Source organism: Lethenteron reissneri, chromosome 43 (genome assembly GCF_015708825.2).
Source record: "Lethenteron reissneri isolate LAM-NWPU_2019-01 chromosome 43, ASM1570882v1, whole genome shotgun sequence".
Taxonomy (NCBI): Eukaryota; Metazoa; Chordata; class Hyperoartia; order Petromyzontiformes; family Petromyzontidae; genus Lethenteron; species Lethenteron reissneri.
The window spans coordinates 3,049,882-3,067,938 of NC_083821.1; the positions used below are offsets into that span (position 1 = coordinate 3,049,882).

The 18,057-nt window shown below is 50.8% G+C and overlaps 1 protein-coding gene across 1 annotated transcript in view; it reads left to right on the forward strand.

Moving 5' to 3' along the window:
* Positions 1–4,961, forward strand: part of LOC133353339 (sodium-dependent lysophosphatidylcholine symporter 1-like) — a 59,788-nt gene extending 54,827 nt beyond the window's left edge. The window contains exons 12-14 of the mRNA XM_061569488.1: positions 1,208–1,351; positions 2,031–2,207; positions 4,163–4,961. Of these exons, the coding sequence (XP_061425472.1) occupies positions 1,208–1,351; positions 2,031–2,207; positions 4,163–4,214 (373 nt within the window). The 3' untranslated portion in view covers positions 4,215–4,961. The remainder of the gene's footprint in view (positions 1–1,207; positions 1,352–2,030; positions 2,208–4,162) is intronic.
* Positions 4,962–18,057: the final 13,096 nt, after the last annotated feature.

Genomic DNA, 18,057 nt, shown 5'->3' on the forward strand with positions numbered 1-18,057 from the left:
TCAGCGGCGAGTACGTTCGAGTGTCAGCGCTACGGCCTCTCTCAATAAAAGCAACGCTAACCGCCTGCGCGTTCATTACATGTTTAGCCTGATTTTAAATGCCGCCAACACCTTCGCTGGAATCGGACGGTGGTCACGGTGCACTCCACTTGAACACATCGTCCACCGGCACGCTGCACCATGAACACCCCACACGCTGCACCATGAACACCCCACACGCTGCACCATGAACACCCCACACGCTGCACCATGAAAACCCCACACGCTGCACCATGAACACCCCACACGCTGCACCATGAACACCCCACACACTGCACCATGAACACCCCACACGCTGCACCATGAACACCCTACACACTACACCATGAACACCCCACACGCTGCACCATGAACACCCCACACGCTGCACCATCAACACCCTACACACTGCACCATGAACACCCTACACGCTGCACCATGAACACCCCACACGCTGCACCATGAACACCCCACACGCTGCACCATGAACACCCCACACGCTGCACCATGAACACCCCACACGCTGCACCATCAACACCCTACACGCTGCACCATGAACACCCTACACGCTGCACCATGAACACCCCACACGCTGCACCATGAACACCCCACACGCTGCACCATGAACACCCCACACGCTGCACCATGAACACCCCACACGCTGCACCATGAACACCCCACACGCTGCACCATGAACACCCCACACGCTGCACCATGAACACCCCACACGCTGCACCATGAACACCCCACACGCTGCACCATGAACACCCCACACGCTGCACCATGAATATCCTGCTTGCTGAGAATCCGGATACTCGGACTTAACGAGCTCACAAGCCTCGGCCATAAACCTGTCGACCTGGACTACGAACCCACAAACCTGATTTAACAACCCAACAAACCCGCACCACAAGATCACGAACACAGGCTGGACCGCGTGTGACGCCGTGAATGGCGTGCATTATGGCACCTCCCCGAGGCCCCACGGGAAGGGTGTAACTAACACCTGTTGCGCGGCGATGATCTGCCAACCCTCGTTTGCTGCCTCGATGGGCTCCGGATCACAGCAGCCGCATGTGGCGGCAGTGGCGGTGGTGGCGGCGTATCCACCGCGCGGCCGCCCCGGCGAGAAACGGCACAACGCCGGCCCGGTTTACCCGCTAACCGTGTTTTTTCTTGTTGTTGTCAGGTCCATGCTGCCGGACGTGGTCGACGATTTCCGCCTGAAATACCCGGACATGAAGGGCATCGAGGCCATCTTCTACTCATTCTACGTCTTCTTCATCAAGTTCGCCTCCGGCGTGTCGCTCGGGGTGTCCACGCTCAGCCTCGAGTGAGTCGCCCGCTCGCCCGCCTGCCCGCCGGCTAAAACGAGTACCGCTTTGTGTAATCGGGAAGGCGAGGTTGCGCAAGAGGTGGCTCTCGTGGGCAGGATGCTTCTGCCAGCGCAGGCACGTGCGGAGATTGCTGATGCGGTGCAAGGAAACGATTACACATTTCGCGTGACCGAGCAACTCTGAAGGCAGGGAATAGCGTTGCGGTTCACGGACGTAATCGAAAGAGGCAGCTTGTGATGGGTGGGACTCCGTGCAGGAGGGGAGGAGGAGGTGGTGAGCTCACCGCGACGGGCGTAGCAGTGGCACCCAGAGGGGTCAGCGACCGAGGGCGCAAGAGAAGACCAAAAGCCAACGGTGGTGCCGGTGACTGGTCCCATGAGGACGTTTCGACTGTCTATGCAAGCGAGGGTTTACACGAAGGCAAATCTGGCGGCAGTGGTGACGGGAATTTGCGGCCCTTTGTAGAGCGTCGATTGCGTAGCGGGGGGAAGACGCGGAGCCGGTATTTATGATTCTTAGCAGACTTTGGAGACAATAGGCAGACACTGGAGTCTGTGCTCAGAACCCGGCAACCCCGGATTCAGTTTGCGGCCGGGGACGGAACCCAAGTCGCCGGGTTCTCAGCGCGGTGTGCGAACTTGCGCCGTCTGTCCGTCCGTCCGCCCGCCGGCGCAGGTTTGCGGGCTACGTGACGAACGCGTGCGAGCAACCGCCGACCGTGTCGCTGACGCTGAAGCTGCTCGTGGTGCCCATCCCCATCCTCCTCATCGTGCTCGGCCTCCTCATCTTCCGGACGTACCCCATCGACGAGGCGCGACGCAAGCGCAACAGCGAGGAGCTGTTGAAGCAGAGGTAGGCCCGAACCGTTTTTTGCGTCTCTCTTTCGTCGGTCGGTCGGTCGGTCGGTCTGTCGTCGCCGCTCGTCTCGCTCGCGTTTTGTCACCTACTCTTAGGTTTTTTCGGTAAAGTGACGTAGGTAAAAATTAAAATTAATAAAAGTTGTAATAGAAACAAAATAAAAAATCATTATTTTATAATAAATCATTATTTTATTTTGTTTAGGTTTTTTCGGTAAAGTCACGTAGGTAAAAAATAAAATTAATAAAAGTAATAATAAAAATAAAATTATAAAAAATCACGACGTTTCGGAGGCAACACAAGTCTCCGTCATCAGGTGGGACCGTCACAGCTAGATTTACTGTCTCAAGTGAGGCAGGGATTCCAAGATGCAAGTTCTTAAATACAAGTTAAGGGGGAGGAGGGGGGGGGGCTTATCTGAATGTGGTAGCCAATGAATGGAACGTATTGGGAGGGGGGGGGGGCTAAAAGAGAACAAAAGGTGCACATGCACCTGTTGGTGCACATGCTAGAAGAGAGCGAAAATGCCCATGTTGTTTAACCCAGTGTTGGCTGACAATCAAATACAAAAAAGAAGAGTACTGTTAAACGCTGGGGATGTTAACACTCGGTAAAGTAAAATAGTTTTGTCACCTCCCAGTCTGCATTCTCTCCAAGCAAGGAAAGCCATGGTTGGTGATAACGACAATTCATTGGGATTTCCTCGTTTTATCCAGGAGAGGCTACGCTGAGTGTCCTACCACCGCTCTGCCACGTTGGGTGTTCATTCCGAAGATGTGTTCAGCCAATTAATGATGACGAATTGTTGTCTATTATTGTTATACACGTGCGGGGTGGGGGTTGGGGGGGGAAACCCGGAGCACCCGGAGAAAACACACCCGCAAGGGGGCAACGCTCTATCCCAGTGCAGTTGGAGACCGATGGCGATCGGTCCGTTTCGCTGTACGACCGCCTTCTCGTGGCGAGCCAGCCCTGGCCGGCTGTCCCCGCAGCGTCCGATTAGAGGCTGCCGCTCGCAGCGGCGGAGCCACGGAGTAGTCTCCATCGTCTTCTTGGTTCTTTCGGTAAAGTCACGTAGAATGGAAATAATAAAATAATAAAAATAAAACATAATAAAATAATTCTCACGACGTTTCGGCCACAACGCAAGCAGCCGTCCTCAGGTGAAGAACAGGTCTGTCGGAAAGACAGCGACTGCATGACGCTGTCTTTCCGACAGACCTGTTCTTCACCTTTTCCGACAGACCTGTTCTTCACCTGAGGACGGCTGCTTGCGTTGTGGCCGAAACGTCGTGAGAATTATTTTATTATGTTTTATTTTTATTATTTCCATTTTACGTGACTTTACCGAAAGAACCAAGAAGATGAATCCCTGCAGTCACGAAAGCTTTCAATCGAAATTTAGTCTCCATCGGTTTCGTTGATAATGGAACCCGGGGGGGTTCGATGAAAGTGCCCAAGCGGGTTTGCTCCGATTTCTCAGTCAGTGCATCGCCTGTCTGCTTTCCCGTCACCTGTCTTTTTGTTGTTGTTGCTTTTGTCGTTTCGTTCGCCCGTGCCGTTCGTTTAATTCGAGATAACTATTCTCGGTCTCTCGCGTTTCTGTCTTCGTTATAAGACGGTGGTCACCGCATCGCGCCGCTTTCAGATGCTCTTCTGCGGCCGTCTGGAATGCTCTTCCTTCCGACGTTAGGAAGCCCACTGCAGCTACGCACTTTTTAATCTATATTGGGCATTCATTTCTTTAGAACTGATTTGTGTGTGTTAGTTCGTTGTCCTTCCCCACGCATCTCCAATTAGCACGGTTGTCTACGTTCGGTGCGACAGAAGTTCGACGTGGATACGCATCCGAAACGACACCTGAAAGTCGGGCGTCCGTGTTTGTTGTTGCTGCTGGTGGCATCGCGGCGCTGACCCGAGCGCTCGCCCGTCTCTGCTTTCATTCTCAGAGTGGAGAAGGCTCCGCTGGAGCTGACCGAGGAGAGACAGAGCAACGTCTGATGACGGTGACGGCGGCGTTCCCTGGCTCCAACCTCCGTCCGTCGCCACCTCGCTTGCCCGCGTGACGATGGCGGCGGCGGCGAGAGGGGTGAGGAGCGATCCACGCCGAGGTGGGGTGAGGGGTGGGGAGTGGAGCGGTTGAGGCCCGGCCTCGCAACGAGCCTAACGAAACAAAAAATCCACGTCGGAGGAAAAAAACTAAACTGTTCTACCGATGCGGCCGTTGTGAACGACCGCGTCCGTGCGTTATTTGTCCCGACAAACACCGAAGAACTCGAGTTGGGGGGGGGGGGGTACGAAGTTGGAAGACTCTCGCTGTGGGGAGTTCCCGCGAGGAGGCAAGGCCCGTGGCCCTTCGAGGCCGTGCAGGCTCCGCTGTGGCGCTGGTCTCACTCGCGCTCGCACGGCACGCTGGGGATTCCGCGTCTCCTCTGGTTACAACGTTTTTGTTGTTGTTATATATATATATATACATACGATGTTTTATTACGTTTTATTTTTCCTGCTCTTCTTTTTTTCGCTTTTTTTTAGTGTTTGAGAAAAATGAGCATTCCCGTGGCTACCCCCCCCACCCCCCGAATGGTTATTAGTAAGGTGTACGGAGTCTAAAGCACAACAACATCCACTTGAAACTATTTTCCCCCTGGAACAATATTTTTTTGTCAAAACCCGCCGCACCGCCTCCAGCTGCGAGGAGGTTAAAAAAAAAACGCTCCTTCGTCGTGCTCCGTAAAGCTTACCAACACAATACTGTACTATTAGGAATGCCGGTGGGGGGGGGGGGGGGCCTTGGGGGGCCTTGGGGGGGGCCTTGGGGGGGCTGGGGGTGGGGGGGGGGCCGGAAGGTGTTTTGGAAAAAACGACAATATTTGCCTTTTCCATGATTGTGACGTTTACTTGCCGCGTGGGCTATTGATGGTTTGCACTAACAGCGATGAGCGTCGTTAGCTACCGTGGGGGGCGGGGGGGGCGGGGGGTTAGGGGGGGTAATCATCCTTCCAACGCCAGTGCGTACGGAAGCTTTTTTTATGTTATTTAATTGCGATTGTCACTGAGACCCTAAATTATTTTCCCTCGCCCCACACAGCGATTTGATGTTTTGTTAGATTTCTGGATTCGGGGGATTTTGATTAAAGACATCTCTAGAATTTGTTTTTCTTTCGCGGTGAACGTAAGCGGCCGCAGCAAGGGGATCACGTGAAGCCATAATTGAACTTGATGATGGGAAATATCACACACAGACACAACGTGTTTGTAACCACAGTAAGGATCTTCATATTTTATAAGGGCGCCTTTCACAGCGAAATTATCACGGCGCCGCCGCACGCAACAAAAGACTAACTGCACTCCCACGAATGAATAAATTCCAGACGAAACGCAACGCAAGCCGATAATGACGATAACTACACTCGCAGTACGTATGCTGAAAAAACAATAATGAACTACAATCTAATGATACGGTGAAGGTGAAATCGAAACGGGCCGCAGGAAAATAGTCGCCAACAGCTGCCACCCGCCGCTCGCTGGCGGTGACGTCACAGCTGCGCTTGTGCCACGTATTACGGCTACGAAGGCAGAGGGTGAGAATCGGAATCTTTCTCGATGCCGGAGGAGGAATCTTACGAGCAATGAATCTCTTTTTTTTTACAGATGGCCAAGTAAGGGGCCATGTCAGATCCACCGTATAGCCATAACAGACGTTTGTGTTAAGTTCTGTTAGCGAGTAGCGCTTCATTAAGTCCGGCACGGCACGTGGAGGGGGGTGGAAGGCCAGCACCGCGCCCTGGCTGCCTTTGTCTCCCCAGTGGCGATATTTACACATCGCACTAGGTGCTCATTTGAGGCCGAGCCGACCTAGGGGAGGCCCAGGACCGGGTCCGTCTTACCGACGGCTTCCCATGGCTGTGCCGCGATGATTATAGTCGATTAACGCATCGACTCTCAAGTTTCGCGACGCAAATACCGCATCGAGTTTGCGTGAATCGACGTGGCCCCTTGGCTTGTTTCTTTTTTAAATCAACGATTGCGTTCGTCACGACGGGAGCTCGGCGTCGCTTCTTACGGCCGCCACCGGAACGCGCCACCGCTCACCGCGACGGGGCCGGAGGCGGCAAACGTGATTCTCGATTCCAGAATCCTTGGATCGTGACAACTCGTCCGGATCATTGCCACTGGAACGGAAGGGTCGTGTTGGAGACCCAGAGGGCAGTATTGATCCCCCACCGCCAAGTGTTCAACCCGAGTGGAAGTTCGACGCCTCCTATGCTTGCCTTAAGCCGGCTGCTCACACCTGTGCGACTTGGTAGCGGGCGACTTGCGTGTTGGACGACTCTTTGCAACCGGTTGCGAGCAGACGCGCAACTTGGGTCGCGTGCGACTGAACCGCTTTTGTGTTGGACGACTCTTTGCAAACCGGTTGCGAGCAGTCGCGCAACTTGGGTAGCGTGCAACTGGAATCTCTCATGTCGGCGTTTCCGCAGCCGGTTGCGCAACCGGTTGCTCGCAGGAGACGACCGACTCAACTTTGAAGCGTCGCTCAGCAGATTCGAAGCGACGCGCTTCGCGATCCTGAACGCGCCGGTTATTTGTTATTTTTTCTCGTTGTTGCACAACTGCTCGCACGCATGTGGACAAAGCAGTCGCTAGACGGTGATTAGGTTGGCGCCTCTAACCTCGCACGTTCGTTTGTAGTCAAGCGTGCAGCAATGTAATTGCCGGCAATGAGCTAACAGATCGCGGCAGAGAGACTCGCCGAGTCTCTTGTTTCCGCGGGTTCCTCTCTCGTCGTGGTGCGATAATCGTAATTTATTTACGTCCCTTTTAGAGTATTTATTCATGTTCACATGACATTAATTTGAAGCGCACCTGGCCATAGGGAATAATATCAGTTTGGCGTCCCCCTCCCCACCCCGCGCTGTCGGCACGTTCCGCACGGGAGCAGAGTGCCAGATCTGTTCTCTCTCTCATGCCGACGTTAACCGCCGAAGCCCCAAGCTGTCTCGAAGACGCGACTGAGAGAGAGACAGAGCGAGAGGTTCCCCAAGTGCGTTGGCAATGCCGGTCGGAAATAATCGGCGGAACTCTCGCATCGCAGGGTCGTGAGAGAAGGGGGGGCGGGTTGCGATGGTTTGGCACGGCCGTCATCCGGCAGTGGATTGACCACGGCTGAGGTACGGCGAAGATTTAATAATCGTGAGAGGCAACACGAGACTCTGCCCGAATAAGCGTCGGGGGGGGGGGGGGGGGGGGGCGGCATTAACCTCTGTCTCGACGATCCTGAGCCACTTGTCAGAAATCATGTGAGATGGGAATGGGAACGTTCCGTCTGTGTGGGTGGGGCTTTTCGTTGTTGTGTTGCTTGCTTGCATGTGGGACAAATCTTCAGTTTCCGGAGAATCCCAGCCGTGAGCTCATGGAGGGGCGGGGGGGGGATAAAGACGGCCGCAATGATTCGGCCCGGTGGTGAGCAGACCCATTTTATGTGGATACTGCCATCTCCTGGCCGCCTGTCATCCGGTGGGTTTGCGAGACTCCTTTGGGCAGTGTGCACGATCATCTCGACCGGCTTCTAGAAGCAACTCGCGTTTATTTAATGACTTAGTGCCTCTGCTCGCATGGTCAATATTTCTTACAGTCGTGGTAATTGTTTTTTTTAATAGTTTTTTTAGGGGTGATAGGGCGGTTCCTGATGAGTGCTGATCCCCGCCGCAACAACTCAATGCGAGTGCCTCTAACCGAACCGACGAGCAGAAACGGAGTCGCTGCGGTTTTAAAGCAGCTCCGTCGGGGAGCCGTCGCACCGAGATGTTGACTACCTCGCCCGGTGTGCAGGAGGTCGTCGGTTCGATCTCGATCCTGACGCCTGCTGCTGCTGCTGTATATTTGGAGTTTGCACGTTCTTCCCGTGGTTACGTGGGTTTTTCTCCGGGTCCTTCGGTTTATTCCCCTCCACATTTGAAACCGACGTCACGCGTTCGCAGTATTTGGCCGCTGCTATGAATTTCCACGCGATGAGCCGCTTCGTTTGGCCTACCATTTGTAATAGCCAGGTCGCTTCCGAAAAAGAGCGACAGTGCTCAGTGGGGTCTTCTTGCCTGCGAAGATGAACATTGTTGAGACAAACGATGGAGCAAATAATGCTGCCAAAGTAGCCAATCAGCACGCGGTCCGTGGCCTCTACTAATGTACCTGTAAGCTCTTAAGTGAATAACTAACGGCGCCCTGACGTCAATACTGCAAGGGCACGCGGATAGTTTTTTTTTTATCGAATTCCGCTTCCCATTTGAGAGGAGCGATTTTTTTTAAACCGACGCTGCTACTGCTGCTATTCTCTTTAGCTTCCTTGCGAATGCTTCAAGACGGTGTACGTTTGTCGTATGTACGTACGTACGTACGCGAGTACATACTCCATGAGTGCGTTCGTTAGGACAGACTCTGTTTGAATTGTGTTTACATAGCACCAACTTGGCCTTGCGGTTAACAACTGAGCCCTTTGCGTGTTATTTTTTTTTATCCGATGATTAAGGGAGGCACGGCACTTGGCCATTACGATGCTTTATCCAGCGTCGCCGTTGTTTACTGCGCTCGGCCAGACATACTTAGTGTCGCCAATGACCACCAGTTGGTAACGCTAGCACCAAGAACATCACGCGGGCACGCGGGCAAAGCCTTCAATGCGTCACGGTGCTTGCATTTGCAGTCCGCTTGTACGCAGTCCGCAAACGAGATTTCGCGCCTTCGATCACCATGTACGGCTGCTCATGGCGCGAACGTAGTTCAACACGCGTATTTATACACGGATGGCTCATGCTATGTTTGGGCTAACGACACTAATGCTCTGATGTCACAATTGCCAGTTGGTGACGACGTCACATGGGGTGCTGGGGTCAGAGTTCGCGGAGCGCGTGGTTTTTTTTTTTGAGGTGGAGGGGGGAAGAGCGGTCTCCGAGTGCGCCGACTCCCCATGCCATCCGTGCGCGTGCGTCAGAAATCCCACCGGTAACTTTACGCGATTTTGTTGTTGTTGTTTTACAGTCGATTACGCCGGCACGTGTAGACCGCCCGCAAGTATTCGTCCGCCCTGGTTGTAAAACTCGTGCCGAGTTGGGAGCTCTCTGAGAAAACGTGGCGGTTTGTTCGACCGCAGCGCCGCGTACGGCGCTGACAACCGCGGCACGGTGGCGGCGGTGATCGTTCACGATAGACGGCGGCACGGAGCGTCGCTGACGAAACGGCAGCAAGCGCTCCGGGATGGTACTCGTACGCTTACAAATCTACAAAAGCTCGATAATAACCGATGTTCTTTTTTTTTCACCCGTGACGACCGTGGTACACGTGCCTAACATTTTACCGTCGGTGCTCGTCTTTGGGGTGGGGGCTTCACCCAGCAGTGGATAGAGCATCCATGGCAGCTGTAGGGGGGCCCACGAAAACAACCTAATTATCCTCCACGAGGGTTTCCCACGATGCTTACTTCGCGGACGAGAGAGAGAATTAAAATAGGCGGGCACCCCGCGAATAACTGGAATCTGCGATTCCCATCTCCCCCAACACCACGTGGCCACGGATAAGTAGGAGTTCTCGCGCAGTGCGGTCTCTGGCGTGGTCCGCGTCGATGAGTGGGTGCGTCGGTGTACATATTTGCGTCCATCCCGAGCGCATTTCTGGGGGGGGGGGGGGGGGGGGTTAGATGTTTGTTGTTGTTGAGCGGTTTAAACGGACGGCCCCTTGGGAATGCCACCGCTGCGAAATGGGCATAACTTTTCTGAATTCCCGAGAGAAAGAAAGAAAAAAACTACAAAAAAAACTGCCTTTCAGAAAACGAATATCTCTCCAGGTGAACTATTGCGACAGTATTTACGGTACTGGGAATACTTGTCAAGTTAAGGGTACTCGGATGCGTTGATTGGTCGATTTGAAAAAAAAAATTCTTACGCTGGCAGTGAATGCCAGCGGTGATAATTAAATGTTTATTTGCCACTGCCCAACAACAACAACAGCAGCAGCACACGTTCCATCCAGCATTTTTCGTTCCCCTAAAGCCCGTCTACAGTATTAATGCTCAACAACACGAGCACAAGCGATTATATTGGCAGTGTCGTGCCAGCACAAATCGAAAAAAAAAAACACTGAACACTTGAATTATAATTGTTGCCTTTACAAGCACAGTTATTATATTTGTAAGATTTACATTCTGCTCAACGTCAAACAAAACCCATCAACCCGAGTTCGATTCCCGGCCACGGCTGGCATCAGTGGCTGAGTGTCTTCTGGACCACTGCTGGGACAGCTGTCCACCAACACGCCTGCTTGACCAACGTGGTGAAGTATGGTCAAACACAACGCCGACCAGCGATAAGACACGGCTTGGCGGTGGCGAAGGGCTTCGTCCAGCGGTGGATTGACAAAGGGTTGTGAGAAAATAATTATTAATATTTTAATGATTTAGGGAATGATCCAACTCTTATCAGAAGGACATTTGTGCCCACAGACATGCATGTCGTGCAGAGGTCTCTGTTGCAGAGCAGTGATGCGGGTTTTTATTTATTTAACGAAGTCTTGTTTAACTTGTTTTCATGCCGTAACAGTAAACTAAACAAGAGATTAAAAGTATTCGAAGCTCATAACTTACTCGGAACAACACCCGATTGACCGGGGATTAATTTATCACGAGAATATTTTGTGGAACGTTGCAAGGCCAGTTCGGCGTAGCGATCGTAACCATTAACGCACTACCACCACGGCGTACAAAAGGCTATGCTTATCCACAATAACGATGACAATCCATCGGAATCGTGTATTATTGTACCCTATATTCCTCTAATCCCACGAACAGCTTTCGATGGAACAACATTCCGGACTGTTCCGGATGAGGTTGAGCGAGCCGCGTATTGGGAACTCCGGCGCGTCTGGTTATTCGCAAGAGGCGTAACTCGCGGTGCACAAACTCGTCCGTTCTTCCGTTCGCAGCGCACTCGGCGAATCGCTCGCGTAAAGAAAATCGGCGCCTTCCGTGTCGTATTCACGCCGTACCTAATTGGCTCAAATGACCGCTGCAGTTTCCATCTGCCAGATCCACCGCCGGGTGGCTTCTGGAGGTCAGAGGGGGCACCGGGCTGCTGACGCTGACCTCCTGGGCTCGAATCCCGGCGGAATGGGAACTCCGTTCCCATTCCGATGCCGTACGCGTACGTGTCGTATATGCGCCGCACGTACGCCGTACGTGTCATCAGTTCGCCTGAACTAAAACTAGAAATAAAATAACTTCCTCGCTTCCGAGGCTCCCACAACTGTGCCACACGCCCTCCACGTGGGAGGGCGTGCGGCACAGTTTGGCCGCCGGCTATCGTAGAGCGTGGTCGTGTCGATGCAGTTACCTGCGGTGAGTAACAGTGCATTTAAAAACAACGGTGCTACGCGTCTCTAAATTAAATTACGCCGAGCCGTTTGCGCGTTCCGAGATTTAGCGGTGAACGGGACACCCTGCAACTTGCAGTCGTCCTCGCAGCGGGTGATGGTTTTGAAGCGCCGCGAATGAATGGACTCATCCCGTCCACCAAAGTTGCTGCAATTGCAGCTGAGAATTCCAACTGTTTTTGTTTGACCACCGTTTGATGGACATTTCTCTCTGTGGCAGGGCGGGTGGAAAAGTCTTGTCAGCCCCCCCTCCTCCTCCTTCCCCCACTGCCACCCTAGTGCGTGGATGCATAGGGTGATGCATTGGTCTGTGAGAGATGCTTCATGTATTCAGCTTCATCTCGTGACTTGACTCCGATTGCACAACTGGCATACAATTTGTGAGAGGGGGGAAAAAAAGGACGGGAAAAACCATCTGTCTTGTGTACGTAAATGTAAAACAATGCCATCCTTTCCATGACATCGTGACTCTGAATTGTGACAATTCATAAAAGCAGGAGTGGATTGTTAAACGTCTTATTATTTATACGGCGCGCTCTGGATGAAACCATGCCTGCGCCGGCGAAGAATATTTCCCATATTTCCTTTCTCTTAACCTTTACTATATCTTCTCAAAACGTGGGACGAAAAAAAAATCTCAAAATAAAAAAAAACGCGAATTCCTCATTTGAGAAACGAATCGAGCTCCCATTCAAAGTGGCGAGTGGCCTTGCGCTCTGCCGGGTTTAACAGCAATGCACTTAAAACGGAAATATCAAAAGCGCACACCACGTGTACGGGGGGTGGGGGGTGTGGGCCGTCTGACGGGGTTGGAGGAGGATCTCTCCCCCCCCGGCCTCCCCTTTACGATCGATGGATCATTGGCGATGACCGTTCAGATCGTCGGTGAGTGGCAGCAGCACCCTCCGATTGAGTTTGCACTTATTTAATTCTACCGTTCGTGTGCCAGGGAATTTAACAAATACTAAACCCGTATCATTTAGATTTGTTGTTGTTGTACTGTGAATATACATAGAATCCTGAAAAGGTGGGCTGTGGTGGCATGTCGCTGTTTGATCACGTGTGTACGTAAAACTATTTAATTGTGAAAGGAGGGGATATAGAGTGTTCAGTAAAAACAAAACACAAATTGGGTCTAACCGCTGTACATGAGTAATGTGTAAATATTCACTTATTTAGGATACTTGAATTGTTTGTAAATCGCAAAACAATAATTGATCTACTGAACGCGAAATGCCGATGTACATTGCGTGTGCGTGTTTGCTAATCTTGTGGGTTTTCATTACATGCAACGGAAGGGGGGGGGGTTGGGTTTAACGCGTTAATAAAACACGCGTGTCTTCGGAGTTCCATTCGCATTCGTCTCATTTATGGTGGCGCGGATACATTCACGTGTCCGTGTCGTCGCAATGCATGCGCTCACACGCCACCGCGCTTTACACACTTGGTGATGTGACTCTCCGCTGTCGTGCCGTCACGTCAAGCGTGGAAGACTCGCCGGCGACAAGAGATCACAGGACAGACCCAGGTGGTGCCATGGGTCGATTGAGTCAGGTGACTGGCCGGTGCGCACCACCTGTGCTCTCTACTGTGCCAACTTGCTGGGGTTTTATCCGCCCGGTGCTCAGCTCGTTGTTGTGAGCCGTCGTTCCTTCGCCCTCCATTGTTGTTTGGAGGGCGACTGCCTCCAACTGCCCAGTAAGTCCACTTAGCTACATGTCCTCCTCTACCACACATCAGGCCATTTCTTCTCTAGCCCGTGTCACCCACCCACCCATCCACCCACACATCAGCCCACGTCTTCTCCAGCCCGTACCGTGCTGGTTAAGCCTCGATCTATCAGAAGCTGTGCAGGTATGTGGTGGCTGTGACGAATGACTGGTGAAAATGATAACGATGTTCTAAAAGGGCTGGAGAACTATAAACTACGCTACAATTGATGATATGCTTACTTATACCTAGAAATATGTGCACTTAGTTTTTTCTTTAGTCTGGGACGTTTTTCAGAGGTTAAAAATGCGATCATGACATCGGATTTCAAATTTCCAAACAGCCCAAAATGTTTTTAATCGATATTAAGCAAACAATTTGCACCTTTAAAACCACATCCTTGATAAAGTTTACATCTGGATGTCGTAATTGGCACATAATCCAGAACAGCCAAAGGAATGAAGAAATTAAAGCACCCACGATTATGTCGCTTGTTCTTCATAATAAAGGTTTTTGGGTGAAATGGCATAAGTATAAATGTGTAGTAACCCTCCACCACCCGACACAGCCAGTAAGGTTTGTCACGTAAACAAAACGCACCAATTAGTTTACTACTTCAGCCCATCGGTGTGTTGGAGAGTCAATCCAAAACATTTACAATTTGAGTAGTACGACGTTTAGGTGATTTGCCAGAATAGTTCTGCTGCTGCTGTGAAAACCAACGGAATCAAGTGGGGGTGGGTGGCCACGTGTCACGGTGGCGAGACGTTAACTACCTCGCCTGGTATACAGGAGGTCGTCATTGCTAAGTGGCTTATTATGTGGAAATGTATATTCAGCCAAATACTGTAATCGCATGTTTCTGAATGTGGACGGAAAATCCGGAGGACTCCAATAAAAATTCACGCGATCAAGGGAAGAATACGCAAACTCCAAATATACAGCAGGCGTTCGGGTTGGGATCGAACCCACAGCCTCCTGTATCCCAGGCGAGGTAGTTAACATCTCCTAGCCACCGTGATGATGATGAGAGAGACACCACAAATTCCAAATATACAGCAGGCGTCAGGGTCTGGATCGAACCCACGACCCCCTGCATACCAGGCGAGGGAGTTAACATCTCGCCACTGCTATAAAGTACGACGTTAAAGCCAAATAGAACGTCCACGAGAAGCTATGAGTCAATGTGTTTTTACATAATGACAAACATAACTACAGCCAGATTTTGTCTCCACGTGTAAATGAAAACAAAAGCCACATGCTGAATGCGGGAAACCCTCCTGCAAGCCACGCCCAGCGTGACGCGGCTTGTGCCGATGAGGTCATCAATTATCCCTCCCCATCGATCACCTCCCGTCCAGACTTTGATGTTCCATCTCTATCGGTGGTATCGAATCAGGTGGAGGAAATCGATTTGATGATCGATCGAGAAATCCACAGCAGACCCGAGACTCGGGGAGCGTAGATTTAGCATTGTGTGCAAAAGTTACAAGGCCAGTGTCCGGAGCGAGAGATCTAACACCACGCAGGGAGTCCAGCAGCCTATTTGCAGTGCTGCCTACCCGAAGTTACGACTGGATACACCAAAAAGGAAAATCACTCGGTTAAACCCCTTTCTGCGGTCGACAGATTTCCATTCCTGCTTTGAAATCACAAAGTATAAGCGGCTCTGGGTGCAATGGTTACGAGCACACCAGACTTGTCGTCGTGAGGTGGCCGATTTGATCTCCAGGCGCGGCAGTTGGAACATTGGGGCAGGTGTCTTAAATAACCACACCTCACCCGACACACACCGCCCCTCTTTCACCGCAGTTGACCACAAAAGAGCTTTACAGCTCATATGATTCTGTTCGTCGATTAGCAGGTTCGCGTTTTAGAGGAGTAAAGTTGGGATTGTTGAATCCAGTGCAATGGATTGTTGAATCCATCTGTGCGGAGCTTTTGGAATCACCACCTCCCTCCTCTCACACCCACCCACAGCCCACCCCGGACCGATCGTGTGATACATGATGCATGTTTTTTTTTACCTCCTTCCAAGATGTCTGGCCAAACGTGGAAGAGTAGGCCAAAGCACCAGTCTAGAGCGCCCCCTCCATTGGAAGGCACGTCTGCCGGCAGTCAGGCGAGCAAGCAAACACGCACGCACTTGCAGGGCCTTCGCCTTTACTCGCTAAATCACACATTGCGCGAGACAGAAAGGGTTTGTTGTTTGTTTGTTGTTTGTTGCTTTTCATGATTTGGGCACGAGGCTGTTGTGGCCGTCTCTCGCCGTCGTCACAACGGCGGGATCTCGATAATTATCGATTTATCATCGGCAGAGCCAAGTATTGCCTCGCGGCAAATTGGCGGAGACATCACAGCGGGTGTCTGGCAAACACTCAATTCATCATCTATATATATATAAAAAGAAAAAAGTTATATTGACATTTCCCACCAGCACATCTGGTTCCAAGTGCTGATACAGTATTGCACAGGGGTGGTCCAGATGTCTTATGACCCCCCCCACCTCACCAATTAATTGGCCCCGAATATTTGGTTCACTTTACTTATTCATTTATGTTCGAAATAAACCTTAATTACTATTGTAGAACGGCTGGCGGTGAGCGTACGGGCTCACGAAAAATCAAAAACCAGAAAAAACTACGAAAGATGTTCCAAAGGATTTTTGTGAAAGATTTAACAGCAATGATGATATTTTATAATGTTATATAAAATCAAAAATATAATATAAACTATTTTTTTGGTTTTACCAGGTAAGCCCCACTGAGTTATGTCGCTCTTTTTCAGAAGCGACCTGGCCGCAAATGATAACTCAGCGAAGTGGCAATTTATAGCAGTAACCAAATACACAAAATTCGTGATGTTGATCCTAAATGTGGAGGGAAAACCCGGAGGACCCTGAGAAAAATCGACAAGACTATGGGAGGAGAGAGAGAGAGACACGCAAACTCCAAATATACAACAGCAGGCGTCAGAGTCGGGATCGAACCCACGACCTCCTGCACACAAAGCGAGGTAATTCACATCTCTCCTTCGGCGCGATGCTTACATTACATTACACACCCATTTGGTATAAATTTTGACTTAAAACTTTCGTGACTGCAGAAATGTATATTATTTGGTTCTTTCGGTAAAGTCACGTAGAAAAAAAAGTGAATAAAAATAAATGAACATAAAATACAAAAAAACACTAATGTAGACTGTAGCCTGGTTCTTAATCGGAGTGAGTGTACTGACAGTCTATAATGGAGACTGTAGCCTGGTTATTAAGTTTGGTGAGCGTACTGGCAGTCTATAATGCAATTCTACAATTCTACATTACATGTAGAATTACATTATAGACTGCCAGCACGCTCACCGAGGTTAAGAACCAGGCTACAGTCTACATTACAGATTGCCAGTACACTCACTCAGCTTAATAACCAGGCTACAGTCTACATTATGGACTGCCAGTACACTCACTCCGATTAAGAACCAGGCTACAGTCTACATTAGAGTTTTTATCATTATTTTATTATTTTTATTCACTTCATTTTTTGTTATTATTATTTTTCGATCTACGTGACTTTACCGAAAGAACCAAAGAATACATATTGGTATACTAATAAAATATGAAGTGTTAGATAATTAAATGAGGTGTCACAAGACATCTGGCCCACCCTGTAGAGTGAAGATGTCACTCCTCTGCTGCCCCCCCCCTAAGATCGTATAGCCCCCCCAGCCCCCCAGCCCCCAGCCCCCCAGCCATCCGTGCTGTCGACTCCCTGTCCCTGCTCAAGGCTCAATCAAGACCGTCCCATTCCTCCCACCTCACGATGCCGTTATGTTGGCAGAACGTAACCCAGTTTTGTGCTGTAATTGAAAGTAGTTATGTGATAGTCCTCGCTTCCGCGGACTGTTATCGAACACGGGAACTCCGCATGGGCACTTCGTCTCGTGACATTGACGCCAGTAGAAATGGAATAACAAAATTAAATTCGTATCTATTGCCTTCACTTTAAATTTTCACCCCCACCCCCCCACCGGTAAGCTGTCACTTGGTACAGCCCAAGAGGCTGCATCGTCCAATCGTGGCCACGAGGAGGCGACAACGGACCGGTTTGTTCATTGTGACGAGTCACATCGGTGTTGGCGTTGAACCCAAGGCAGCCTCCTCCCCCCACCCCTCCTCTCCCCACGTGTACCTCACTTGCAGCGAGAGGCTTTCCCGGCCTCTAAACATCTGGCGACGTTCACCACAATTCGGTTCAAGCACCCGCCTGCCTCCGCCTTGACGAGACGCTGGGAGGTCGGAGAACCGGTCCAGAGTTTGCTGCCTGCCGAAACCAAATGTCGTCGGCTTTGTCTGGAAAGCCGAAGCAATGAATGGGACCGATTGACAAATGAACTAAGAAAAAGAACACGCCATCATTCGATCGATACACGGAGACACGCAATGGAGCTGTGTGCGTTCGTGTGGACCCCTCTAAAAGCCTCGGGAACCAGAGGCGAGTCTAGAAACTTCCCAGAGGAACACCGAGGGGCAGGGGAGGGGAGGGCGAGATCTTTTAATGAGTTTTAAATAATGCTCCCCTACATCAACAACAACAATAAATACACTCAATGTATTTTCGCTGGTCAATATCAATGAAAAGCTTTTCTATGCTATTTTATTTTACCAGGTAAGGCCCACTGAGCTATCCAGCTCTTTTTCAGAAGCCATCTGGCCACGGTTGAT